Below are 25371 nucleotides of genomic sequence, written 5' to 3'. Positions count from 1 at the left end.
AAAAATTAAATATCTCAAAACACACAGGAACACCAGAGTATTATTTGAAATGTTTTATTAATTTATAATACAAGATTTAAGGATTTATTTATTTTTTTACATTTAATAATTTGTAGCTCATTTTCATAGCGGTGACAATAATAAACACTCTTGCAGTAATTGGCCAATCAAGACAAGATTGGAGACGGTTTCTGTGGACACTTTCCACAACTGTACTAGCTTTCAAAAAAAAAAAGAAAAAAAGAAAAGAAAAAGCCTCATCCACTCACACACAATTAACATGAGTCAGCCATCATGTGTGTACTAATAAAAACTCAACCGTACTCAGACAAGATAAAAATGACTCCATTATTAATAATATTTATTTCCCACAATCATAAGGCAAACAAAACAGACAGCATACAAACATTAGGAAATAACACACTTAATTTTTTTCTTTCTTTCAGCCCAGTTGGAGGCCATTAGCAGTGGCCATTCCTGGCACACATCTTTACCTCTAAAGCTGCAGTGCAGCGGGGGGTCCATGAATCCATATAGCGCTTATAATGGGGGCTTTTACCAGCCCAGCCCTTCGCTCCAGACAGAGGCTTTCTAATGATCTCCTTATTCTATGCACCTGGGCCTTGTCCCTCAGGATGTATGTTAGACAAGAATGGAGTAGGATACAGATGATCCATCCTGACTGGGCAAGAAGAAGAGTTCGTGTAACTTCACATCAAGCACAAAACCGCCAACCTTCCCTCATGCTTCTTCAGCAGAGACGAAGAAAATAAAAAACACTATTCAAGTAGACACGGGGGGAATGGGTTTTAAAGGCGGCTGGTAAAAGCGAGGAAACACTAGACTAGGGTCATGCACAGATATTGACAACTGGTCAGTAAGAAGAGTCTGGCGACTTTGAGATCTACTCTCCATTGGTCCTAAGACAAAAAAGGCAAGAATCGTAGGTGGCCATGGCACATCCAATCCACCAGCACTACAGCAGACTCCCTCGGTCCACAGCTTGTGTCATCACACCTCTCTCTCTCTGTCTGTAAGCTCCTTCTGTTCGAGGCAGGTGGGAGGTTTAAGACTACAACACACACATAGTGACTTCAGATAAGGATCCGTGTTAAGTGCAATCAAAAGTCTGAGATTATGGCGCATATTAAGCTTCGTCTGAGTCAGACGTGCGTGTGATCCAAGTGAAAACTCTTGACACTTGGGTGTTGGGAGAGCAGAAGGTCTCTCGAGTACAGAACATCCCCCTAAAAACCTGTTCACACAACTGTTTACATAACGTCCTTTCAATGATTCAGGTATTTCATATTTGCCTGGAAACAAACGGCCACTAAGCAAGTAATTTTGGCAACCAAAACGAAACGAGAAAAACCGAACGAAGGATTTGATAAACTTGGCACGACAGCCTCCAGATACTATACAGAGCGCAAACACTGAACGAAAACCTAGTGGCAGTCTCCCCGGAGCTCTTCTGTAATCATCCAGAAAGCACCACGGGTTGGCGAGCAGAGACGGGGTCGGGGAGCAGGAGGACGAGGAGGACGTGGGGAAGGTTTGTCTGGGTTTTACAGCAGTAGACAGCAGCTGCTCTCTGTAGTCTTCTCCCTGTTCCTCTGGCCTACGAGAAGAAAGCAAATATTGAGTCACACCTAATAAATCAAAGACAGATATACAAATCACAGGTCCTTCTTTGAAACATTCTTCAGTTAGAACAATGTGAGGGAAAAGCAGTACACGATGATGACTTACAGAGAAAAGAAAATAGCCAGTTTTCTTCCTTAAATGCCATGCTATGTGTAAATAGCCTGTAATTAATGAGTGGCATTAGAGTCAACATGAAACCTCATATTTGAGGCATATCAGTAAATATTGGACATATTGGATGTTTATCCATCAGGAATGGATTGGTTCCTGAAAAGAGGTCTTTTTATACTAATCAAGCTCAAGTTTACCCTTTAAAAACATTTCCATTCCAGTGATGACGCTTCTTTGTTATTATTGTTGTAATATTTATGTCAACTAAATCACTTCATTACCTAATACATTTTCCAGAGAGCTGCATTTCTTACTACTAGGAGCCTGAAGCAATGCTTCAATAGCGATTTGTTTATTGGTTAACATGGGTTAACACTAACCAATAGTGCACAGCCGAGGTGACATCAGCTGTAAGGAATTAGTTCAAGTCAATTCCGAAGTGGAGTAAGTTGAAAGATCACAATGACAAGCACATTTTTTTTTTTTTTTTGGAATAACACACACTGATGATTTATCATTCATAGTAAGACCAAGGACATACACTACAGTTCAAAAGTTTGGGTTGGGAAGATTTTGTGGGGGGGTTTGAAAGACATTAATACTTCGGCAAACACGCATTAATTGATGAAATGTGACAGTTTAGACATTAATAATGTTAAAAAAATATTTCAAATAAATGCTGCCTTTTCAACTTTACATTTAATCAAAGAATCCTGAAAAATCACGATCTCCGCAAAAATATGAATATAAGTTTGAGCAGAAAATAAGAATATTAGAACTATTTCTGAAGTATCATGTGGCACTCTAGACTGGAGTAATGATGCTAAAAATTCAGCTTTGCCATTACAGGAATAAATTACATACACACACACATATACATATATATATATATATATATATATAGTACTGCTTTTAAAAAAAACACATATATAAAAAACAAACTAATGAGCCTATTTCTCAATATTACGAATATAACTGTGCTAATAAATGCAGACTTGGTGAGCACAAGAGGAACAAAAACAAAATCTCACTAACCCCAAACTTATGAACTGTAGTAGTATATGCTAGATTAATATAGGAAATCTGCTCATTCCTGTTTTCGTGGAAACTCAAAACCACACTGACTGTGGGATAAAAGGGCCATTTTAACTTCATCTACGGTAAAATGGCAGCGCGAATGCCGAGTCATTTGCCAGGAAACGTTTCTAGAATTTATTCTGAAGACATCAAAGCACACAACCTGCTTCCTCATTTCAAATCTAACAATAGTCATCGTGAATTCACAAGCTTGCTTCAAAAGTCAGCACAACTCGTCAAACAGGAAATGACACAGATAAGTTACAGGCATCTTGTATTACAGTGCGTGCCTGAATAAAGCTCATTGTTCAGTCTCTAATATGACTGCATGGCTCTTAATTATTAGAATGTGTTTGGATGATTGGAGCCAGTTGCCACCTGGCAGCAGTCCTCCAATAACTGCTGCGCCCTTGTCTTTAAAACAAGAAGTGGATATGGATGGGCAAGCCAAGGACATTCAGCCATGTTTAGAGCAGTAGGAGCTTGCCAGAGGAATATATCAGCACTTACCATGGGAGTTCGGCTCTGGCAGTGTCTCTCTGGCAACCAAGTGCATGACAGTCGTTCGGCCAGGGGGCAACTTCAGAGCTATTCAACAGAGAAGTTACATTCTGAATATCAGCACACAACTTAGTCACTTTGTGCAGTAAAAACATTTCTTCTGACCTACAGCATATTTTAACAGCTTTCCACTTCCACTGTCCATTTGTGTTCACAAAAACGTGTTTTAGTGTCTAGTGCAAAGGAAAAGTATCAGAGACATGCGGAGAGAGAAACAATAGGATTGTGAAGGCGTGCTGACCGTGACAGACGTGAAGACAAGGTCTAGTGCTCACCTCCTAGTGTGACATTGCCATGCAGGAAGCGGCCCTGGAAGATCAGCCTCAGGATGCTGGGACTGCTCACGCTCTCCTCCTCCCAGCCTGCAACACAAGACAGCATTTTCTATTTAATACTAGTGTAATTTATTCCTGCAATCGCAAAAGCTGAATTATCAGCAGCTATTACTCTAGTCACATGATTTTTCAGAAAATATTCTAATATGCTGATTTGCTGCTAAAAATACATTTCTTATTGTTATCAATGTTGAACACAGATGTGATGCTTGAGGAAACCATTGATTCATGAACAGAATGTTTAATAGAACAACATTTATTTGAAAGACAAACATCTTTTTATCAATTTAATGCATCATTATTGAATAAACTGTTTTACTGACCATGAACTGTTTAACAGTAGTGTAGATATTTTATATTAATGACTGTTCCCTCAAAAATTCTGTCAATATAATTTCTCGCAACTAGGACAGTTGTGTTTGCATAGGACTTCCACAAGTTTAAATGTTTTGTGCATTAAAAAAAAACTTTGACCAAAGCATAATCATAACATACCTGCTGGCCAGTTCTCAAAAACATGCCGGGCAATGTCTGTGGCGGAGTCATTTGGAGAGAAAGTGAAATCCTGCGTCTTCCCACTCACAAGGATCAGCCGTAGACTCACCTGTAGTCGGTTGAAAGGAGAGAGGAAACAAATTACATCATTAATCTGAAGTACACTACAATCCAAAGACAGAGTGACATTTCCACCAAATAGTCCTTAATGACCCTTCATTCTGTGCTCACCCCACATAACATGAGACGACCTGGAGAGTCCTTTGCAGAAACAGCCATTCCTTCCTGATTAGATTTATGTTGGGCATTAAGGGTGAAACTAGCTGCTACACGCTCTAAAGGTTCCTGTGAAATGGTCTGGTGGGTTTAGGACAGAGGAAGTGCTACTGCCTTTCCATGTAGTGATACTCTCCCCCACTTCATCCTAATATGATAAACCCAGGTGTCCCAGACTGAGTTATTAAATTTACATGGCCCATGCATAACCCTTCGCAGGAGGAGGGGAGCAGCACAGTGGATTAGCACAATCAATTTGCTCCATGCATGAGTCCTAATAAAAAAAAAACAACAGACACGATGCCTCTACAGTCTAGTACAGTCAGGTATTAATAACACCACGGTGTTTTCAGCCACAGGCCAACACACGCTTCATGACAGTTTTCATTCATTTAAGACATATATCATACATTTACTGCCTCAACAATAAGGATTATTTTATTTTTACTGCCGACATACATCCTTTACATCTACTGCCCATCTATCTTTCTGTCAATCATGCCTAACCTTTCTGAACTCAATCTAATGGATTGTTCCAAGTCTATAATTATTCACACAATTTTGACTAAACTGAACAGTTTGCAACAATATTAATTATATTATCAATAAACAAAGGTTTAAGATATGCAATAATGCCACATACTCGTTTTAAGCAAATTAGGCAAGTGGCTGAATAAATTTGGCAGCATCCTCTTTGAAACTAATCAGCATCATAAGACCCAGTGTCTGAACAGAAAATACAGAGTGCTACTATGTCAGCCCAAAAATAAAATCAGACCAGGGACCAGAGTAACGTAGAGATTCCAAAGAGTCTCTTGTTCAGTTTTTTTTTTTTAATCCAGGGTTTAAATGTTCCTTTTCTCCTTCCACGGTTTTCAATGACTGCAATTTATACATTACATCACCCACAGTCAGCGTGTGGAGCTTGGCCGGGCCTCAATGCTTTCGTTCAGAATCAGATGGAGAAAGAGGAGGGGGGCGTTAGAAGGTGAGCCAGTTGGTCCTGGCATCGCTGGGTTTAAAGCCACATACAACACCGAGCACAAAAACAAAGGAAAACAAGCTTCATGGAGACAATGCAACCAATCAGAGGACCAGAGAAACTTTCAGCATGTTTCTGAGAAAGTGGAAGTGAAAAGAGACACACAGTTCCTCTAAAAGTGTGTAAGTACAACTTAACAAAACAGACTGTATTAGTACAGAGTTATTTAAATCGTGTCAAACATGCTAAATGGTAATATAAACATTATGTGGATCCAGCTCATCAGCAGCCCAGGTCATGACCCAAATAGTGGCAGCAATCAAATAACATGACAGGAAAAGGACGACCTCTTTCCAACACAAATCTGTGCTCATCCTCTCACACCACGTGCCACCTAAATCCTCACCAAGGGCCCCCCAATGCCCTGCCCTAACCTATTGTGAAATCAGGCTCCTTTGCTGAGGGCACTTGCAATGTAGGGCACCCCACCCCCATTCAGACACCCTTGGAAATATTTGGCTTTCACCTATGGGGATCTGCAGTGTGAACAAAAGAGGTCATGCTATAATCCACAACGTCATTCCAGCACACTGTTTACAAACACCAAGCCCCCGATAAAGGCATGGAAAGCCCTCTCCCAGGGCACGGGTAACACAGACAAGAGAGCATAACAAACAAATAAGCACTCCCTGCTGCCCCAGTTCTTAAAGCCTTGAAAAATACAAAACACCAAAGCTGCTTTAATGCCTCAGAACCAGTGCGTAAACATCTCAATAATCTCACGGTTTATATATTTTCTGCAATCTCTTCAATCCTGTTGCTTTCATCCCCAAATCAAGAGCCTAAAGTCATGCCCCCATTCTAATACAACGCCACTGAAACCAATACTGAGCCAAACAGGTTCAGCAAACGACAACAAATCTCAAGGCAACAGCAGGTCTGCGAGTGCAACATAAAAGCTTTGTTTTATAACCTCAGCCATAGTATTTTAATTTACAGTATTCATTTATATTTTGAATTAGCTTTTACAATTATAGCTTTAAGTTTCATTCAAGTTTTCAATTTTCAGTTTTTAGAACACTTTTTTTTTTCACCATAGTTTTAGTTTCAGTTTTGGTTCAAACGTACAGGGAACGTTTAATCATATTTGAAACTATACTAATGAAATCTGGTTAACAATGATGTCTCCCCACTAATGCAGATTAAAGTGGAAGTGCACCTTAAATTGAAAACATTCATTATCGGTTCACCCTCGGTTTGCATAAAACATGCACTGTGTAAACAAAAACTAGGGCAGGAAGTTGTTAGTGAATAATGATGTACATGTCAGTCTATTCATTAAATAAAGCTACCAAAGGCTTCAGAGGGTTTGGAAAATAGTGCATAAATAATATAGACCACTTTTTGTCCCTTTCAGAGCTTAACAGTCATGGTCACCTTCATAGTAGGGAAAGGAGCAGCATGCATATTGCACCAAGTACTTCCTTTTGCATTCCACAGTCAAAATAATTAAATGAAACCTGTTTTGTGTAGCAACAGTGCAAAGGTAGACGACAATGCACATTCATCGGCGAACTGTACCTTTAAGATTTGAATGCACTCTAAAGGTGATGATACTTGATGATGATATAAACTTTGTATGTCTGAAAAGGCCAACTTGTGCAATGATGCATCACCTAAAGGGAGATGTAGACTGATATACTCACTGTTTCAGGGTCTGTCGGAGAGGTCATGGCTGGGATCGGGAATCGACGAGTGACCAGCAGTAAGACGGGAGCACAACTCCTGGCACAAAGACTCAGTATACGTCTTCTCCCTCTGGCCTTTCTCTGCCTCGCACAGCCTAACACCAAGTCAATCATTCACAACATGGCAACACAGATTTGTTTACCACACACAGTCCAATGGTCAACAATGCATTAAAACTAGAAAATTAATTACTGAGAGACTTTACTAAGAGAAATGGTATAGTATTACAAACATACAGTAGATGGGATGACAAGACATTACTATAAACAGATTCACAAAATCCTGGTGAATTTTTAAAGTTGGTTAACTGCTAGGTTTTAAACTGTAGTATTAGTGATTAATGAGCCACCTCAAGGATATGCAGAATTAATGAACAAAATACTCTATATGGCTTATAAACAAACGGACTGAGTGTACATAGAACATATTTAGGGAAATGCAAGGGGGGAAGAAAACCTCACATACCTTTGCTCTACTTGACTTTAAGCCAAACTGGTGTTTGCATTACTGGAACAGCTTTATATATCAGCTTGAGACCGAATCTGCCTTAGAAATGCAGCTCTGCCTGCAAATCAGACACCAAACCAGGATGAACTCGACTGTGTAGAGCAGGATAAAATAAAAGCGATGCAAAATCAAAGAAGCATCAAAACGATGATTCGCATACCATTAAACAAGAGATGTGAACGGCTGTAGGAACAGAGAAACAGTGCGCGCGACCGCTGGCCTCGAGCTGGAATAATTTCTGACTGCGGCAAAATAAAAGAGGAACTAAAACGACCTTTTTGATCAAGTCACAGGCGGCTATCGGATCCAAAACGGTCGTTTGACGGTCCTGGGCTTTTCTCAAACACTAACTGATGGGTATATCCATCGTTCAATCTGATCAGATGTAGCTAAACTCATTCGCAACGATCGAGTAGATAAATGGCTGAGAATTTTAAAGGCACCGGAAGTCAGCTGGCAATATATGCAGGAAACGGCGCGCAAGGCTTTCTTGGACTTGTAGTTTTGTGTCAAATCTCCATTTTGATCGCACCTTGCAGAACGGCAGTCATTTCACGTGCTGTGTTCAGGAATGTGGGTCTTCTTTTCTATACATTTATAAATAAGTCTGGTTTTCTTTTGCTTGTTTTTTTTTTCTTAAATTTGACAATAAATTTATATATTAAAACATAAATGATTAACTTCCTCGTATCAATAGGTTAAACATCTAATGCAATCAAGTTAAAAATTTAGTATGATAAATTTAAATATCTCTTCCATGTGAAAATCTTTATGGAATTTAATTCTGTTTTCACAGACCCTCAATTAAAAAAAAATCTTCATTTTTTCTTGCATTTTAAAAGAAAGCTATACACAACTGAATGACAATACTTGCCACGTTTATTCGACAACAGCATTGCACGTAATAAAGGCACATTAAGTAAGCTATTTACATAGGAAAGCTGAAGTGTGTAATTTGTTTTAAAGTATTGTTTTAAATACTTTCTTCTATCTCATCTTAATATGCAGATACAAGTAAAAGGAAGCCATTTATATCCTTATAAATTCATGTTTAAGAATCCAATCCAGCCTAATGGCTGAACCAACCCAACCCCCGAGTTTGGGGTGGGACTATCTGGGAGCATTTTGAGAAAACAATAACTATTTTTTGAAATTTTTTTGTTGACATCAGTGGAATAGAAATTTCACACTTCAGCTTCAAAGAACAAATATCAACTTTGTAACAGATAAGATTTTCAATAAACTGGAACAAACAGTTCCAGCTCAACAACACAGCAGCATTATGTAAACATTAATTGTAAAATAGGCTTAAAAGTCACAATATTTGCAGCAAAAGGTAATGGTTTTTGGAAAATAAACTGTATAATAACTCTGTTTAGTGTTAAGGGGCCTAAATTACTCTGTTCATGTCAATAACATGTACAATATCCCAGCATCATATGGAAAAAGCCACCCAAGTAACAAAGCTCCATAATCTCCACCAGATTATGGAGATTATCAGACCTAATTTTCCCTTAAAGACAAAAGCATTTACATTGCAATGTTTTTACAAAAAACATTATGAAAACAGCATAAATATGCATAAGCATAAAAAAGGCATGAAAAATAAGAGCATTTAGATGCTGTACTCAGAATGAAAAATTTCAAATTTTTACAGAAAAAGACAATAAGTGAAAGTCTGTTTTTGCTATTGTTTTTGCTATTAAGCACATTTAAGACAATGAGGCTTTCCTATTTAACATCCCAAAATGTACAGTTCAATAGAGAAAACTGTGCCAAATATTTTTCAAAGTATTGTTGGTACTAAAGAAGCTAAAAATATGTAAAACATTTTACAGTAACATCAACAATAAATACACATTCTAATAAATTTACAAAAATATACAACAACAACATACAACAAATAGAAAACTACTCACAAAATAAAAGGTCGCTTTTGAAAATATTTTTCATGTATCACTTTTCCCGTCATGTAAAGTTTATAAAAATAAGTACTACAAGGACATTTTGATTCCAAAACAATAATGCACATGTTATTTTACACTCTCTCAATTCTCTCTGATCCTGTAAAAAGATATCGGGTTTGTTCACACAGCACACAAATCTAATTTGGTCTTTAAATGTGAATTTCTTTTCTGACTGAGCATCATTGTGCAATCAGTCACATTTACTACATAGTGAATGTGACAGTGTGCTATACGAGTAAATGTGGACATGATGAAGGACGTTACACAAATGTTACATCAGAAAAAATTTAGTTGGCAACACCCAATGAGATTTTTGCTGCCTGTTTAAAGCCTATGTATAACATATTCCCATTCATTGAGAGAGAAAGAAGTCCCTAAATGACCACACACTGTTCACAAACATTTTTTCAAGCGTAACAGTTCTGCCCCATCTCTAATCTGGTAACAGAAATCTAAATGTGCATACAAAGTACACTTAGGACTGAATTATTTTCATAATGAACCCTAGACATGTAACACTGTTACAGTACCATCACATACTGACACAGTCAAACGATTAGCAATAAATACACAGTTTACCTACTGAATAAAGATGGTTGAGTGGAACCACTTTTGTCAGTTTTCAATGCAGACTTTAAAGGAAGCATAAGGTGCAAAAGTGAAACTGCAGCATTTTACAAAACCGTTTGTAATATGGCTGCCATACCAATCCAGCTGCTCTTCTTAAGGTGTAGTCCCCTCACTCTCATCTTCAGTCAGGTAGATTGGTTTCTTTCCTTGAAGAATTGGCTCAAATTTTTCTGGGGAATTGTTTTTACCCTCAGAGCTGTGCCTTATTCCATACGCAAAATAAATAATAAAACCTAAAAGAGAAAAAGGTATGAAGTCAAATTTTCAAGCACTGTACTATGAACAACAACAACAAAAAAATACCCACACTGTAAAAAATGACAGTGAATTTAACGGTAAAAGGCTGTAAAAATGTATATAGAATATAGTAAATTCCCTTACTAAAAGACTATATAATTTACAGTAAATAACCGTAAATTGACATTCCCAGAATTGCGTTACATTTCAAATTTGATGTGTTTTTCTTATTTTTTTCTTATCAGTTTTGTATGTTAAGGTTGTATGTTACACCTAATGTTGTTAAATGTTGTTAAATGAATGTTTTTTTTACAGTGCATGATAGCATATAACACTACTGTACAAACATTTGGGGTTGGTTCGATTTTTTATGCTTTTGAAGTCTCTTATGCTCACCAAAGCTTATAAAAATAAAAATAAAAACTTAAAAATAAATGTTTATTGTCAATACATCTTAAAATCCTATTTATTCCTGTGATGCAATGCTAAATTTTTCAGCATCATTACTCCAGTGTTCAGTGTCACACGATCCTACAGAAATCATTCTAATATGCTGCTCATGAATTATTATCAATGTTGAAAACTGTTGTGGAAACCATGATACATTTTTCCAGGATTCTTTAAAGAACAAAGTTTTAAAAAACTAAAATACAATTGATTTGAAATAGAGGTCTTTTGGAAAATTACATATGTATTTACTGTCAGATTTTAACAATTTAATGAATCCTTCTAAAAGTATAAATTTCTTTCTTACGAACCCCAGACTTTTGAATGGTAGCAAACATTTACACGACAACATTTTACATGCTATAACTCACCAATGACCATCCATACTGCGAAACGAACCCATGTAGGTCCATCCAATTGCATCATGAGGTAAATATTTACAAAGATACTGACCAACGGCAGAATGGGAAGCAAAGGCACCTACAAAATGTAGAAAGAAGATTATTATAACCACCTAAAGATCTGAATTTCTCAATTTAACAAATCACAAGGATAATAGCGTAGCTTTGTAAATTAAGCCTTTACCTTGAAAGTAAGAACCTCTTTACTCTGGGGCTGTCGCCAGATTATGAAGATGCAGACAGAAGACAGAACAGACAGGAGAACAACCAAAGTGATATAAAGAGGGCTGCCCATCCCCACCTGCTCCCCAAACACTGCCAGCATCACACACAGCAGAGTGAACAGCACAGCTGAAAAGAAAAGAGAGAAATTTAGTTTGCATTTCTCTGAGCTCTACATTACAGCTACATGTTTCAGCAAAAACGGTAGATTATAAACTGGGTTAATGAAAATGCTTACATATGGTGCCAGTTGCAGAATAAACAATGATGCCCGAAATCTTGGTGGGTACATCACTGATGGGTTGCACCAGCATCCTGATGGAAAACCTCTCCTTAAGAGGTGTTGTCTCCAGCTCCTGGCTGTACTCATCCCCGCTATCCACATCTGCCATACATCCTTTAGCCTCCAGCCTCTGTAGTTCCATTGGCTTCGCACCACTGGAGCCAATACTGCCTGGCTGGTACCTGTAGATGAAAAACATTACTAAAACTGATTTTTTTTTTTTATTATTATCGAATTTCCTATTTATTTCATGTTTTTGAAAGAAGTCTCTTATGCTCACCAAGGCTGCATTTATTTGATCAAATATACAGTAAAAACTATTTACAATTACAATTTAAGCTACCATTTTCTTTTTTCGTTTTGTATACTTTAAATTACAAAGCTGATTTTTCGGCTTCAGGCTTCAGTGTCACATGATCATTCAGAAATCAATCTAATATGCTGATTTGCTGCTCATAAAACATTTCCTTTCACCATCAATGTTAAAAACAGGTGAGCTGCTTAAAATGTTTTGATAAATAGAAAGTTCAAAAGAACTGCATTTATTTAAAACAGAAGTATTCTGTAACATTTTAAATGTCTTTACTGTCATTTTTTATCAATTTATTGTGTACTTGATGCAAAAAGTATTAATTTTTTTTTTTTTTTATCCCCCGACTTTTAAACCTTTCTGTATGTGTATATACTCACCGGAGAATGAGTACGCACACGGCAACAAGAGTGTACGCCAGCAGGGTCCCAATCGACATCAAGTCCACTAATGCAGCGAGATCAAACAGGAAGGCCATCAGAGCTACAGGAAGGATTTAACGAGATTCTAGAGTTAGTCACAATTATTAAAACAGTTAAATCATCTATTGACAGTCATTGCATGAATAAAAATACAGTCTTACCTGCCACGATGCCAGACACAATGGTGGCCAGCACAGGTGTCTTGGTTTTCTTGTGCATGCGGGAGAGGGAGCGAAAGAGCAGACCATCCTCAGCCATGGCATAAATCACACGAGGCATTGGGAACATGGAGCCCAACAAGCTGAAGAACATAAAAAAAATTGTCATCACTTGTTGACTTTAAGCAGCGTATTATAGTTAACTAAAACATTTTCGTTTATTTAAATAAAATAAATGTTAACTGAAAAAAATCTAGAATAATAAATAAAACTTTCAACTAGTTTCCAAGGCACTAGCACTTCTTATTTTCAAAAAAGAAAACAAATATTAAAACAGACATGAATGCAGATAAAATGTAAAAACAAAATAACTTTAAGTCAATGTCAATAAACGTACCTGGTGGAAAGGGCACACAGAGACCCCACCGCCACAATATAGCGAGCAGGGTCCCAGTGCACATATTTGAAGGCCTCTGGAAGTGGACTATGAACATCCAGCTTGTAATAGGGCATCATGAGTGTGAGCGCTGCTGATACTCCGAAGTAGGCAAAAAAGCAGATGAGCAGAGAGGCCACTATGCTGATCGGGATGGAACGCTTGGGGTTTTTGGCCTCCTCACCTATGACATCACCAGAGCTGAGGTGAGTTTGGTTCTAAAAGTTGGACATTCTGGTTTTCTTAGTTTTTCGGAACTTACTTGTGGTTGCGATGCAGTCAAAACCCACAAATGCATAGAAGCATGTAGCAGCACCTGTAAGGATTCCACTGAAGCCGAATGGTGCAAAGCCACCCGAGCCAAATTCTTTTTCAATGCTCCTAAGATGTGAAGAGTTTTCAAACTTCAAATTTACAATGCATATACATTTATATATCACATGTGTGTGTGCAATGAAAAAAAACATATATGTATTGTTAATTTTTCATTTTCATTATTTTTTAAATGGTCATTTTTTCATCTTTTTATTAATCTTATCTTTCTTGTGATTTAGTATATCTTTAAAATGTATGTAAATAAGACCGTGTTTTAATTTTTTACTTTCTTTTTTATGCTTACTAATATTATATTAATGTAATATTATATACATTTGACTTAAGTATCATATGTATTCAATTAAAAAAAAAATTTTTGTTTACTACCCTTAATTTTTTACTTTCACTAATTAATTGTAATTTTTATCTTATCAAATCTATCTTATATTTCAGTTGTAAACCTGTAACTGGCAATTATGCTACTGACCCAACTGATTGCGTTTCATTTACACTCTAGATTGTATTTTCTTAATTTCTATTGCTATGCCTGCATCTAAATGTTGAGGAAGTGTGACTTACTCTGCATTATAGTTGTTTGTGCTGTTAATGTAGTCCTCCACAGTGAGGCTCCAGTTGGCAGTGTTGCCTTTCACAAAGCCCGATATAATGACAAACGTCAGAACCACCAGGTTGATTCCTGTGAAGATCTTGCTGACAAGAGCAGACTCACTCACTCCAAATGCCAATAATCCTGTAGCGTGGGAGGTGAGAGGTAGCAAATTCACACCATTATGGTCTTTTGCATGGCAATGGTGACTATGACTAATGGATACATTGATAAAGTGCACCATTTAAAATGACTTAATTGCTTTAGTCTAAATGGTATAGTAGAAACAAATAACCTTTTCTCTTTTGGCACCACTGCCAGAAACACACTACCAAAAGCCAGTAGTCAGATAAGAAGTGAGTCAAGAATCATTATTCTGGAACAAAGGTCCACCGTTTTATTGGAATAATCCAAGATCTTGACTTTGGAAACATTTTGTGCAAACTTGGCAAAATCACATTTCTTAGAGAGAAAAAGGTTCTCACCAGTGAGCAACATGACCAGGATGAGGGCAAACACATCTGGATATTCGGCTAACACTTTCCCGGTGTATGGAAATGACATGGAATCAGTGAAAAAGTCAGAGATGGTTTTGTTCACTAGATTGTCAAACGTTGAGCTCCAAGCCCGTGCCACACTAGCTGTGCCTGTGAAAAATAGAGAAAAGGACATATGACACGAGTAGATGAAAAAGACTTCAGAACGTCCAGTTATTATGTAAAACTTAAGCAGATGCTCAAAGGGCCCTTCGGTCTAGTGAAGTAAACACTTTATACAGTTTCAAACCACTTCATCTCTTTCATAATCACATATAATTGGTCAAACTCTTGGGCGCATTCTGAACTAACTTGAAGGTAAATATGAATTAGTATATTTTGATTCAAAAGAGAAAAAGTATTTTCAGTCCAAATTAAAGAAATCACATATTATTATGAATCTAGTTTCTAAAGATAATTTCTACACACTCACCAATCACATATGACAGAATGAGGTTCCATCCCGTGATGAAGGCCCATATTTCACCCACTGTCACGTAGCTGTACAGGTAAGCAGATCCCGTCTTGGGTACACGTGCACCAAATTCAGCGTAGCACAAACCAGCGAGAACAGAGGAAAAGGCAGCAATTAAGAAAGACAGCACGATGGCAGGTCCAGCCTTCTCTCGGGCCACTTCCCCAGCCAGAACGTAGACACCGGCCCCCAGTGTCGCCCCTACCCCGAGGGCTATGAGGTCAAGAGTGGTGAGACAGCGAGCGAAGCGGGTTTCATCCTGAGAAGTGTCCAGCATGCGTCGCCTCAGCAGCATCTTCCCAAAAGAGGCCAGTTTATTCTCAGCCATGATGGATAACGTTGAGGAGACTGGGATAAATCTGAAGGCACTAAAGGAGAAGATAAATATATATATGTATACATTGTTTAAAGGTGAGAAGATGCTGCCTTTTTTGTTAATTAGTTTATAAAATGAGTGGCCTGATCTAGATGTTCATTTTGAGGAAAGTTAACCTAAAGCTCAAAAGGACAAGATATTTTTAAATGTTTGTCTTGAGTTGAAATAAGTCCTAAGGCTCATTTTGGGAATGGATCTTTATACAAGTCATTTCACGTAAAGAGCATAAAACGGCAGCTGTTATCCACCACACCTGCAGACACTGACAGAGCAATCACTCAGCACATTACGAACAACTCTTCTGACCCCAGGGCAGTTCAGTCCATCGGGAAAATTAGTCCGATTAATATCTAAGGGGTTTGGCCTTTCATTACGGAGTCATAATTCATAAAGTACAACAGCTCCAAAACCTAGATAAAGAGCACCGACATTAGTGTGGATGGAAACGATTTTTAGGTAAGACCAAACGGATTCCTCACAATTTACTGGTTAGATTAAAAAAACAGGGTGAAACAGGAAAAGCACCATGTATGAGGTAAAACAACAACAGACATTTAACAAAAATGAAAGTATATGGAGGTAGCCCATCTCACCCTCTGAATACAGATTGGTGAATATTTAAAAAAGGTCAGACATTTGAATACACCATTTACACAATTCTAATATTAATTGCTGTTAATAGTTGCAGTTTGAACTGCTGTATTTTTACTGAGAAATAGAACAATGCAGGAACGGGTTTCTTGTGTAGTTTCTGTCCAGCAGCTTGACTGGTCATACATGTTTGATCAGATCCTGTCTGTGGCACTAACTAGATCACACCAGAAGTAAAACTGCACCTGAGAACAGTATTTTCTAGTTCAAAACATATCCTCCTTCATAAAAATGAAACAAGGATGACTTTCCAAAAATAAAATATTGTGGTATACAGGACCTCTCCTTCTGCATAGCTCCATAATGCCACTTCACGGAAGACATTTACTTCCTTCTAGTGGCATGAAAAAAAAAAAAAAAAAAAAATTCACTAACTTTAGAACAAAGCAAACTCTAGACCATGAAAATGGTGGTTACATGTGTTATGTTGTGGACTGTTATTGTAAAATACTCTGATGATTATCAGTAACACCAGTTAAAGTGTTGCCTCAGACACTAATATGACTGAATAAATGTTTAGAGGATATATTTTTCATTATGTTCCAGTATATCAGACTCGCATGTTATGTTATATAACACTTCCTGTTAAAGGAAAGAGCAGCAGTCGTGCACTAGCTCTGGTAAAAGAAATCATTTCAAGCATTAAGCTAGGTAAGTTTAAAAGGTTTGGACAGTGTGAATTCACAAGTCAAGTGTCTGTCATCCTTGCTGGCACCTGCTTTACTATACGGAGTCTGACTGTTTGAGAATCAGATTCATATATTTGAAGATGATCCCTCAAAGCACTTGCAGCCCAGATTCTTGAACCAAAGTGACCAAGAGTCTTCATAAATGAAAGCTCTGCTTAAGTATTCCTGTTATATAATACTGTATATATATAACACTTTAGACTAGTTTGCTATTCAACTAGAATGGACCAGCAGCACCTATTATGGCAGGCACACCTACATTTACAGCAATGGAATTTTAATTTGACTTAATTAAACTAATTTAGAGCTCAGCATTGTTTCAGTAGCCTGTTGCTAACATCACTGTTTTGAGAGATATGATACAGACCCCTTTACTGTGTACAGAGCCACAGGCTTTAAGCTCCATTCCCCTGTAATGATGTGTGCAGTTTGGTTTGATTTATAAAAAATCATTATAAACTGTGTTTTTATTTAAACCATGTTCAAATGAATCTACAGCGGAAAACCCGCCAACATTATAGAAGCATTATGATTTTATCAAAATAAAAAAATAGAACTATAAAAATATGGATATTTCAGTATTATCATGGTAGGATTATAACGCATATTGCCAGTGTGATCATTACAATTAAAACTATCCGAGTGTATCTAAATTATTGATATGCATATGCTTACTAAATAAATAAAAAATAATAAAGTAACGCACATGTAACATCTAAAGATGCATAGGCACGCGCCATTTCTAACACGAGGATGAACGTCATAATGATAAACATGGAAATACCGCTTACGAGAGAAAAACCTAATTTAGATGGTTTAGTTAACGAATAATACTCCCGTTTTTTAGATTAAGAATGGAGTATCATAAGAATAATCTTTAAAAGGTAGTTACCCTCTATTGAGACGATGTACTGAAAATCCAGCAGGTTCAGACACAGACAGACTGACAGACAGACAGAAGATGCGCTGCGTGAGGCGAGCAGTCTAGAAAAACGAGTAGCAGAACAGGACCTGCGTATAACACTCATCTGGAAATCCTTTCTAGCACACGCTGTATTTTCTCCGGGGTCGGGTTACTTCTGACGTCAATAGCAAACCACAATAGTAGTAGACTCTGATCTACAATATAGATCAGTGGTAGTAGAACGTGTTTCCATTGAAGACAGGAATCGTTTTGAAAGAGCGAAATTTTAAAATCTTGATCTGGCTGCATTTTGTAGTAAAAGCACAAGATGACACAATGATCAGTGTTTTAGAGTGTAAAATGTAAAACAGGAATCTTCTCAAACCATAAAGCATACTGTAAATTATATAATAATTTATTAGGGGAACCGTGAGACACTTAAGCAGATAATGTAAAAACATTAGTATCAAAATAAATTAGATTGAGTTACATTTTATTAACAAACTGTCACTTAAAAAAAAAAAACCCATAAAACTGCATTGAACTGCATATACATTTTACAACTGTTCGAACAATCAGAACTTTACATGTCACTTCTCTTTGTTTCTCTAATTGCAGGAGAGAGAGAAGAGAGAATCAGGGAGAGTTCATACTGCATAATGCAATTATATTCATATTTAATTGCAATCAACTCAAACATATGAAGATTTAACATGACATATGAACACTCAAAATTAAATAAATAATAATAATTAAAAAAAACATTTCAGAAATAAAATGTGTAGACATTCAATACCAACTTAAATTCTCTTCAGTTCCTCTATGCACGCCTCAAGTTTTTCGTGCAATGGTCCCCAGTTTTTACACTCTGTAAAAGATAAAAGTGCGCAAAATATAACAAAACCAAAATAATATTTAATAATGCAATGAACAAAAAGGGGGAAATTATTAGAGAAAAATACAAAACATGAAAACTTGGATACCTGAACGCAAACCCATCAGTTCTTGAATGACCCTCTCAAGTTTTTCTTGGTGTTGCAAGCAATTAACACAATCTGGGTGGGGGTTAAAAAGATTGACAGTTTTAAAATATTAGACATGGAATTGTAATGTACTGCATGGTCTCCAAGATGGTGAAAGTCATCTAAATTCACCTGGTTCATGTGATCCTTCAGCTGGATGCACAGCATCACTCTCTGCTGTAGACAGAGCGGGTGCTATAGATACAAACACAAGACATACATCAAAATAAAAAAGCCATAATATTTCAAATGCATTTGCTACAAAAGGTTTAGTCTAGTCGAGATTCAAGATTTTTGTTGAACAATATGGGAAAAATTTATTTTGTACGGTTTTATCTTTACCAGTCATGACAAAAAACATTTACTCCAATCTACTAAAAACAGTTCCAAATAAATCCTGTAGTACAAGAGAAAACTTTCATCTTATATTTCAATTATATTAGCACAGTTGAACAGTTTCATCATAAGATCCATGAAAAGTGTCCAATGTGATCCTAATGATAAGAACAACAGAAATTAGTTGAATTCAATAGTAATTTGCAATTTTGCTACATTTTATAATTTCTTAACTGTAATCATGTTTGATCAGTTTAATACAACCATTTTAATGCAACCCAACTGGTAGTGTATATTTAATAAGAGGATTGTTTATGCTTTATACTTTTGTTGTTGTTGTATTTTTCCATCTATAATAAATATGGTGCATTCTTATGGTGGCATGGACAATGTACCAGCCTATAATTGAGTTTGAACAGACTTGAATGAAAAGACTCGATGGGGAGACATGCACACACATCTCCCGTAGAAGCATTAATTAAAAAGGCTTTGGCAACAAGCTCCCAAATGCACCAGTCTTTTTTAGCAAGGCTATTACTGGACACTTGACAAAGACATCAATTAGTCTGGATTACAGCTAGTCAATCAGGAAGCTATCGGGCAAATAAGAAATGTTAAAGTAACCATTAGCCTTCATCAAAACACAATAACTCCTATTAATAATTAATGCTGTATTATCTTGCAGCCCACCAGCACATAAGGGAATACACCAGAGGAAAGTATTGTAGTTTTACTTCTGTTTGGCTTTTAGTTTGGTTTTAAGGTGTTGCAGACCATTTGAAAGTATTAGAGGTATTTCTGTTATCAAGTAATACCAAAGACTATGGAATACCCAAGACGTGTCACTCATATAGTTTTGAATGGGAAAAAATGCAACGCTCAATATGGCCGCACAATCACAGGAAACCTTAAAGATGGCCACCAAGTGACATGACTTGTCTTAGAAGGACTTTGGTAATACTCACTAATACACTTAACAACGCTGTAATTGATAACGGTAAACAAAAAAAGGACAAATGATCGCACCAATTCTTTTTCTCTTTGCCGAAGGCAAACCATCATTGTTCAAATGCTTTTGGTCCACACTGGGAAGCAGTGAATTCCTCGTCCTCATACCTTTCATAGATAAAATTAAAGGAAACAATGACAAAACATTATGTAAGATCAAAGCCCTTCATTTACATAATCATTTTGTATTTATTTACTAGGTATAAATGTTGCATTAAATATGAAATCAGCAAATGTGATATTAAACAAATTTGAAGATGCACATCCCTTTGAAAAGTACCTGGTAATCCTGACGGTTTACTACTAGGCTGAGTGTGAATGGTTTCTACAGAGGATCGTGTAGTCTGAGGTGTCTTGAGAGCCTGTCTTTTACGGGTTGGAGGCTGTAGTCCTGATGGCTTCATTTGCTGTATAGCACAGCTTGAAGGTTTCACACCTGCAACCATATTAATGCTTACAGAATACATCATTTTATATATGTATGTGAGTGTATGTACATCATTATTAATAAAAAACAACAACAACAACAACAAAAAGTTATGTACATTACGGTTCAAAACTTTGGGTTTGTTACGTCTTTTATGCTCAAGGCAGCTTTTATTTAAAAAAAAAACTAAAACAAACAAACTAAAAAACAGCAAAAACCTTAATATTAGTCTTTTCATATTTAATATTCTTTAACATTTAATCTTTTTGTGTGATGGGAAAGCAATTTTAAGCAGCCATTACTTCAGTGTCACATCATCCTTCAGAAATCATTATAATATGCTGATTTGGTGCTCAAGAATTAATGTTTAAAACAGTTTTTTGGGGTGGAAACGTAATATCAGAAATTCTTTTATTAAAATAAAACTTTTGATGCATTAAGGCATCTTTAATGAATAAAAGTGTTTTCAATTTGTACAAAAAAAAATTGACCTCAATCTTTTAAACTATATTCGAATTATGTATATAAATGTGTTTAAAAAAAAAAGTATATAAGCCACTCACCAGCAGTGATGTTATATCCAGTGGCAGAAGAAACCATAGAGGTCTGTTTTCAATCAATAATAATACAAATGTTCAATTTTAACCATACACAAAACCAATGTTTGTAACCAGCTGACTGATTTATAGCAACATAAAGCATTGAGTGTCCTACCTTAACAGTGCTAGCTGATGCTGCATTCTTGACAGGAGCGATGTTCTTCCCCTTGTTCATCTGTATGGTCTTCCTGTTGCCAAGCAGGGTGTTAGATGGTGTGTCAGGCTGATGCGGGGCTGGCGGCCCTTGGATTGTCTTCGGTTTGATTGCTACCAAGGAGTTCACTGACAACTGCTGCCTTGGAAGAAGACTGGATTTGGGATAACTCAGCTTAGAGGAGAGCTGGGGAAGCCGTCTTTTGATAGGAGGCTTTGTTGGAAGTTCCTTCTCATTTGCTTGTTCGGATGAAGTGCAGGTCGCCGAGACTTTCTGACTTTGACTCGAGCTCTCAGTCACCTGCACAGCATCAGCACCATCATGATTACTTGCACAAACAAGCTCATCATTCGACTGGGCATCGATGCTGTTGATCACAGACAGCCTCTTTCTCATAGGTGTGGGCTTCACGTCTCTCAGAATCTCAAATCTGGATTCTTTGCCAAAAACAATAGGTGTGGATGTGACCAGGAAGCTCGTCTTCATATCCAGTGTATCATCCAAACAAAAAATACTGTTTCTGCTGATGTTTCCCATATCAGAAGAGGGAATGGACTCAGCATCTGACAACCCAGGTCTTGGTGTTTTTTTGTGAGGCTCCTCTGCTTTAAGCTCAGGAGCATCATCAGGAGCATCTACAGAGCAAACAAAAGCTGAGGTGCTTATCCCAACTTCTGTTTCTCTGCTCTTAGAGGCTTGTTCAGTGATACCTACAGATTTATTTAATGCATCATTAACATGGTCAGCTAATTCTGTGCTTGAGGGTTTCATTTCAACCGTATTGTCTTTCAAAACTGGAACTTCTGGGGGAGTAAGATCACCGGTTGAATTATGCTTAGTCATCTCCGCTGGTTTTATAATAGCTGAGCTTGATAGTTCAACCTCACCAGAGGGCTGAAGAGGAGCACTGGCTGTTTGCTCCACAATATCAACAGTTACATTGACTTTTAAATCAGTTTCCACTGTGTCTTTTATTTTATCAACCTCAGTAGAGTTAAAACTACCATCTAGTTTTTCTCCCGACTGAATATCTATAGTTACTTCAAGCTTAGTAGTGTTTAATGGTTCATTGTTATCAACAGATGAATTGGTTCTAGAGTGTGCGCTGTCTAGGTTAGGAATGTCCACAGTTGCATTAACCCCAGTTTCAGGTCCCTCCTTAGGGTCATGTGACTGTACCAGGTCAACAGTGGTGTTTCCTGACTCAGTCTTTATATGAGGAATGTCAATATCCACTGTTGAATTAAGACTAGGGTTGGACCCCTCCTTTGGCTCTTGAGACTCAAAAGTGCTGTTCTTCTCTCTTATATTGTGCAGATCAACAGTCGCATTAATACCAGCGTCAGACCGTTCTTTGGAGTCTTGGGTCACATCGAAAGTGCTGTTCTTCAACTCAACACTCATGAATTCAGATTTCTCTAAAGATGAAGTGGATACTGTGGCATCATTGCAGTCCCCATTTGATTTGCCCGCTGTTGCACTGGTAATGTCTTTCTCATTCAGTGGTGATCTAGTAGATGTGCTTACATTTGCCAACTGACAGTGCACTCCAAGAGAGCAGTTAAGACCTGAGTCATTGCTAGCCTCTGTTCTCGGTGCCAAAACGCCTTCATCCTTATTTTTTGTTGGATTTTCTAATGGCGTGCAAGCAGGGGAATTCAACAAGTTTCCTGGTTCATTTGAAAGAAACGACGGGCCGACGGTGTCATCCAGAAATCCAGACACTTGGGGAAAAGGTTCATCTGCAATTGAATAGAAACTAGAACACAGATCTGGCAATTTGATAGAACGGTAAGAGGTCACAGGTTGTTGAAGTGATGAACCACCCAATACGCTGACACCGGCCTGGGCAAGCTTCCGCCTTAGAAAGCTCTCCATTTCAATAGCAGGGAGGATCTCTGAAAGGAATAAAATGTCCTTGAATTATAATTATTAGGTGGCTTCCTGAAACCTAATTACTGACAATTACACATCTCACAAAGGATGACACGCGTTACAAAAGGAAGCATCCGCTTGAATTCCTTGAATGCTGTTCTAAATTTAAAAACTGCACCACAACATTTAGCATAGAAGAATCCAGAAGTGTTATATAAACATGTCTAACGAAAGTTCTGGTTATATGACATTACATAACACAAAATACTAAAATAACCTCACTTTGTAACTGACAACTGCAACTAATGTTTTGCTATGGTAACAACAACCTACGGTAAATAAGCACTAAGCGATTTCAGAAAAGGAATTAACAAATTTTCATAGAAATTCAAATTCTACATAAATAAAAATATCATAATCTCTAGGAAGCATATTCTTACCAGATATCTAAACAGTATTGTTTGATTTTATTGCGAGTAGATTCGAAAACAGGGACATTCTAGTCATTGGACGTGACGCTCAGTCCCTCGACCAATCAGAGCAACGTGTCTGTGTGGCGCCAGAAAAATGACAGCGCCCCCAGGTGTTGGCAGTCAATATTAACCTATTGTTCATTTTTTTTCTTTTAACCAGTACAAAGTCCTTTTTTTATAAACTGTTTCTGACCAGTATCACTGTATATTCTCCAAATTTCGCTTTTGTTTTGAAACAAGAGTCTTACGTTGCTGAAAATAAAGTAAGAGTCTAGGAGGACACTTAAACTGGATATAGAATATGAAGCAAAATATGTACTGATAATCGCTGTCAAAAATAACTGTGAAATCGCGATAGAGGCAACGTAAATTTATTATGAATGGTTGGTTCCAGGCTGTTTCAACATAACAGAAAATATTTCATCTTTTCTTGTTACAATATCTTTATTAAATTAATATCTTTTTAAATATATATTTTTTTGACTTAATGAGATTTTATTCCATTAATGTCAAGAAAACATGACATATCCGCATACACTCAACATAAACAGTAAATAATAATAATAGAATGCTGGACATCACAAATTATAGGGATTGTATTTTATTTATTTTGGAAACATTCATACATTGAAAATAAGAAATTACTATTTGGAAATAAATAAAACTGTGTAGTAATTTTCTCCACTTTGACTGTTAAATGTTTATGTGACATCATAGGGCAAGTTAGGGAAGAAATGTCAACGTCGACTTGACGCCCGCTCTCTACTTCCACCACAAATTTATGATTCGCTATTTTTTTTTTACTATTTCACGTTTCTGTCATTCTTCTGTTATTGTTTTGTGTACTGATTGTTATGCATGAATTAAAGCACACACACAATATATATATAATATTTTCAATTTATCACGGTTAAAATAACGCCATTAAATAGTATTATAATGCGCATCTGGTCAAAATAAACAAACGTAGTCAATTAAAATGATACCTAAATAAATACAACTACTTAATCGGACAACAATTACTTAATCAGTTTACTAGTATTGACTTTTACTAGTAGTAGTGCCGGGCTGAAGAGTTGCATCATGCTCTGGAAAAGGGGTAAAGCCTGGGAAGGTCCTGTGGGAATTGTAGTTCTGGTGGCTGATCCATTTCGAGACACTGACTATGCATTAACAACATGAGCATTAGCTGAACTAGAAAGAACAATGCATTTACGATTGAGATTGTATTTTTTTAAATAATAAATTTAGATAAGGTTACACAGTAACTGTACATTATTTAATTTAATTTGAAATTTTAATACGAAATCAAACCACACGGTCATTTCAGATGATGGTAAGACTTCAGTCTAACACAACATAAAAATAGCTTTCATCCACTCGATCTTCGGGGGGGGGGGGGGGGGGGGGGGAATTTTATCGAGAAAGCATGTGGACAGCATGAGTTCAGGAATCTCGCACACACCATTCCACTGGAGATCCTTCAGGAAATAAGAAACTAGAGATCTTGAAATGACAAAACTAGGACTCACTCACTCTCTCTCTCTCTCTCTCTCTCTCACACACACACACCTTTAGAAACTATTACATAACATTAGATGTGCTCAGTATTTTTTTCGGGACACCCCGGTTCCCTCCGGTCGTGTTTACGGTGCACGAGCCATCACATGACTA

The 25371-nt window shown here is 37.0% G+C and overlaps 3 protein-coding genes across 5 annotated transcripts; all 3 read right to left on the bottom strand.

Annotated features, from left to right (window-relative positions):
• Positions 1-38: 38 nt before the first annotated feature.
• On the bottom strand, positions 39-8182 carry LOC128027272 (ubiquitin-like protein 3). The gene is made up of 7 exons (XM_052614705.1): positions 7898-8182; positions 7696-7795; positions 7188-7324; positions 4224-4332; positions 3669-3755; positions 3343-3420; positions 39-1618 (listed from the first exon to the last, which is right to left on the bottom strand). The coding sequence occupies exons 3-7, from the start codon at positions 7212-7214 to the stop codon at positions 1566-1568; spliced, it is 354 nt and encodes a 117-aa protein (XP_052470665.1). The 5' UTR covers positions 7215-7324; positions 7696-7795; positions 7898-8182; the 3' UTR covers positions 39-1565.
• A 416-nt stretch (positions 8183-8598) lies between these two features.
• slc7a3b (solute carrier family 7 member 3b) lies at positions 8599-17955 on the bottom strand. The gene is made up of 12 exons (XM_052614759.1): positions 17792-17955; positions 15142-15551; positions 14658-14819; positions 14145-14316; positions 13513-13631; positions 13212-13434; positions 12818-12957; positions 12615-12717; positions 11880-12106; positions 11604-11770; positions 11390-11498; positions 8599-10567 (listed from the first exon to the last, which is right to left on the bottom strand). The coding sequence occupies exons 2-12, from the start codon at positions 15509-15511 to the stop codon at positions 10428-10430; spliced, it is 1932 nt and encodes a 643-aa protein (XP_052470719.1). The 5' UTR covers positions 15512-15551; positions 17792-17955; the 3' UTR covers positions 8599-10427.
• Positions 17956-18197: 242 nt separating this feature from the next.
• LOC128027000 (uncharacterized) lies at positions 18198-23802 on the bottom strand. Of its 3 annotated transcripts, none has more exons than XM_052614322.1 (9): positions 23665-23802; positions 21311-23247; positions 21160-21202; positions 20450-20605; positions 20188-20277; positions 18958-19020; positions 18787-18858; positions 18600-18671; positions 18198-18411 (listed from the first exon to the last, which is right to left on the bottom strand). In XM_052614322.1, exons 2-8 carry the CDS (start codon positions 23225-23227, stop codon positions 18604-18606), a joined length of 2409 nt encoding a protein of 802 aa, XP_052470282.1. In that variant the 5' UTR covers positions 23228-23247; positions 23665-23802; the 3' UTR covers positions 18198-18411; positions 18600-18603. The 3 variants fall into 3 exon arrangements, with proteins under 3 accessions (XP_052470282.1, XP_052470283.1, XP_052470284.1); XM_052614323.1 differs by having other exon boundaries at positions 18604-18671; XM_052614324.1 differs by lacking the exon at positions 20188-20277 and having other exon boundaries at positions 18198-18671.
• Between the last annotated feature and the right edge of the window lie 1569 nt (positions 23803-25371).

The sequence above is a fragment of the Carassius gibelio genome, chromosome A14 (genome assembly GCF_023724105.1).
Source record: "Carassius gibelio isolate Cgi1373 ecotype wild population from Czech Republic chromosome A14, carGib1.2-hapl.c, whole genome shotgun sequence".
Taxonomy (NCBI): Eukaryota; Metazoa; Chordata; class Actinopteri; order Cypriniformes; family Cyprinidae; genus Carassius; species Carassius gibelio.
This window is presented reverse-complemented; position numbering and strand designations above follow the sequence as displayed.

Excerpts from the sequence above, each read along its gene's own strand:
- LOC128027272 (XM_052614705.1), bottom strand. The coding sequence starts at position 7,214 with ATGACCTCTCCGACAGACCCTGAAACA. Across the intron at positions 4,333-7,187 it reads CTCCGACAGACCCTGAAACA|GTGAGTCTACGGCTGATCCT; the intron begins GTGAGTATATCA and ends AACCGACTACAG. Across the intron at positions 3,421-3,668 it reads TGGCAATGTCACACTAGGAG|CTCTGAAGTTGCCCCCTGGC; the intron begins GTGAGCACTAGA and ends TCTGTTGAATAG.
- slc7a3b (XM_052614759.1), bottom strand. The coding sequence starts at position 15,511 with ATGGCTGAGAATAAACTGGCCTCTTTTGGGAAGATGCTGCTGAGGCGA. Across the intron at positions 13,435-13,512 it reads TGACTGCATCGCAACCACAA|GTGAGGAGGCCAAAAACCCC; the intron begins GTAAGTTCCGAA and ends GTGATGTCATAG. Across the intron at positions 11,771-11,879 it reads TTCTGCAACTGGCACCATAT|CTGTGCTGTTCACTCTGCTG; the intron begins GTAAGCATTTTC and ends TTTTCTTTTCAG.
- LOC128027000 (XM_052614322.1), bottom strand. The coding sequence starts at position 23,227 with ATGGAGAGCTTTCTAAGGCGGAAGCTTGCCCAGGCCGGTGTCAGCGTA. Across the intron at positions 21,203-21,310 it reads CATCAGCTAGCACTGTTAAG|ACCTCTATGGTTTCTTCTGC; the intron begins GTAGGACACTCA and ends GATTGAAAACAG. Across the intron at positions 20,278-20,449 it reads TAAACCGTCAGGATTACCAG|GTATGAGGACGAGGAATTCA; the intron begins GTACTTTTCAAA and ends TATCTATGAAAG.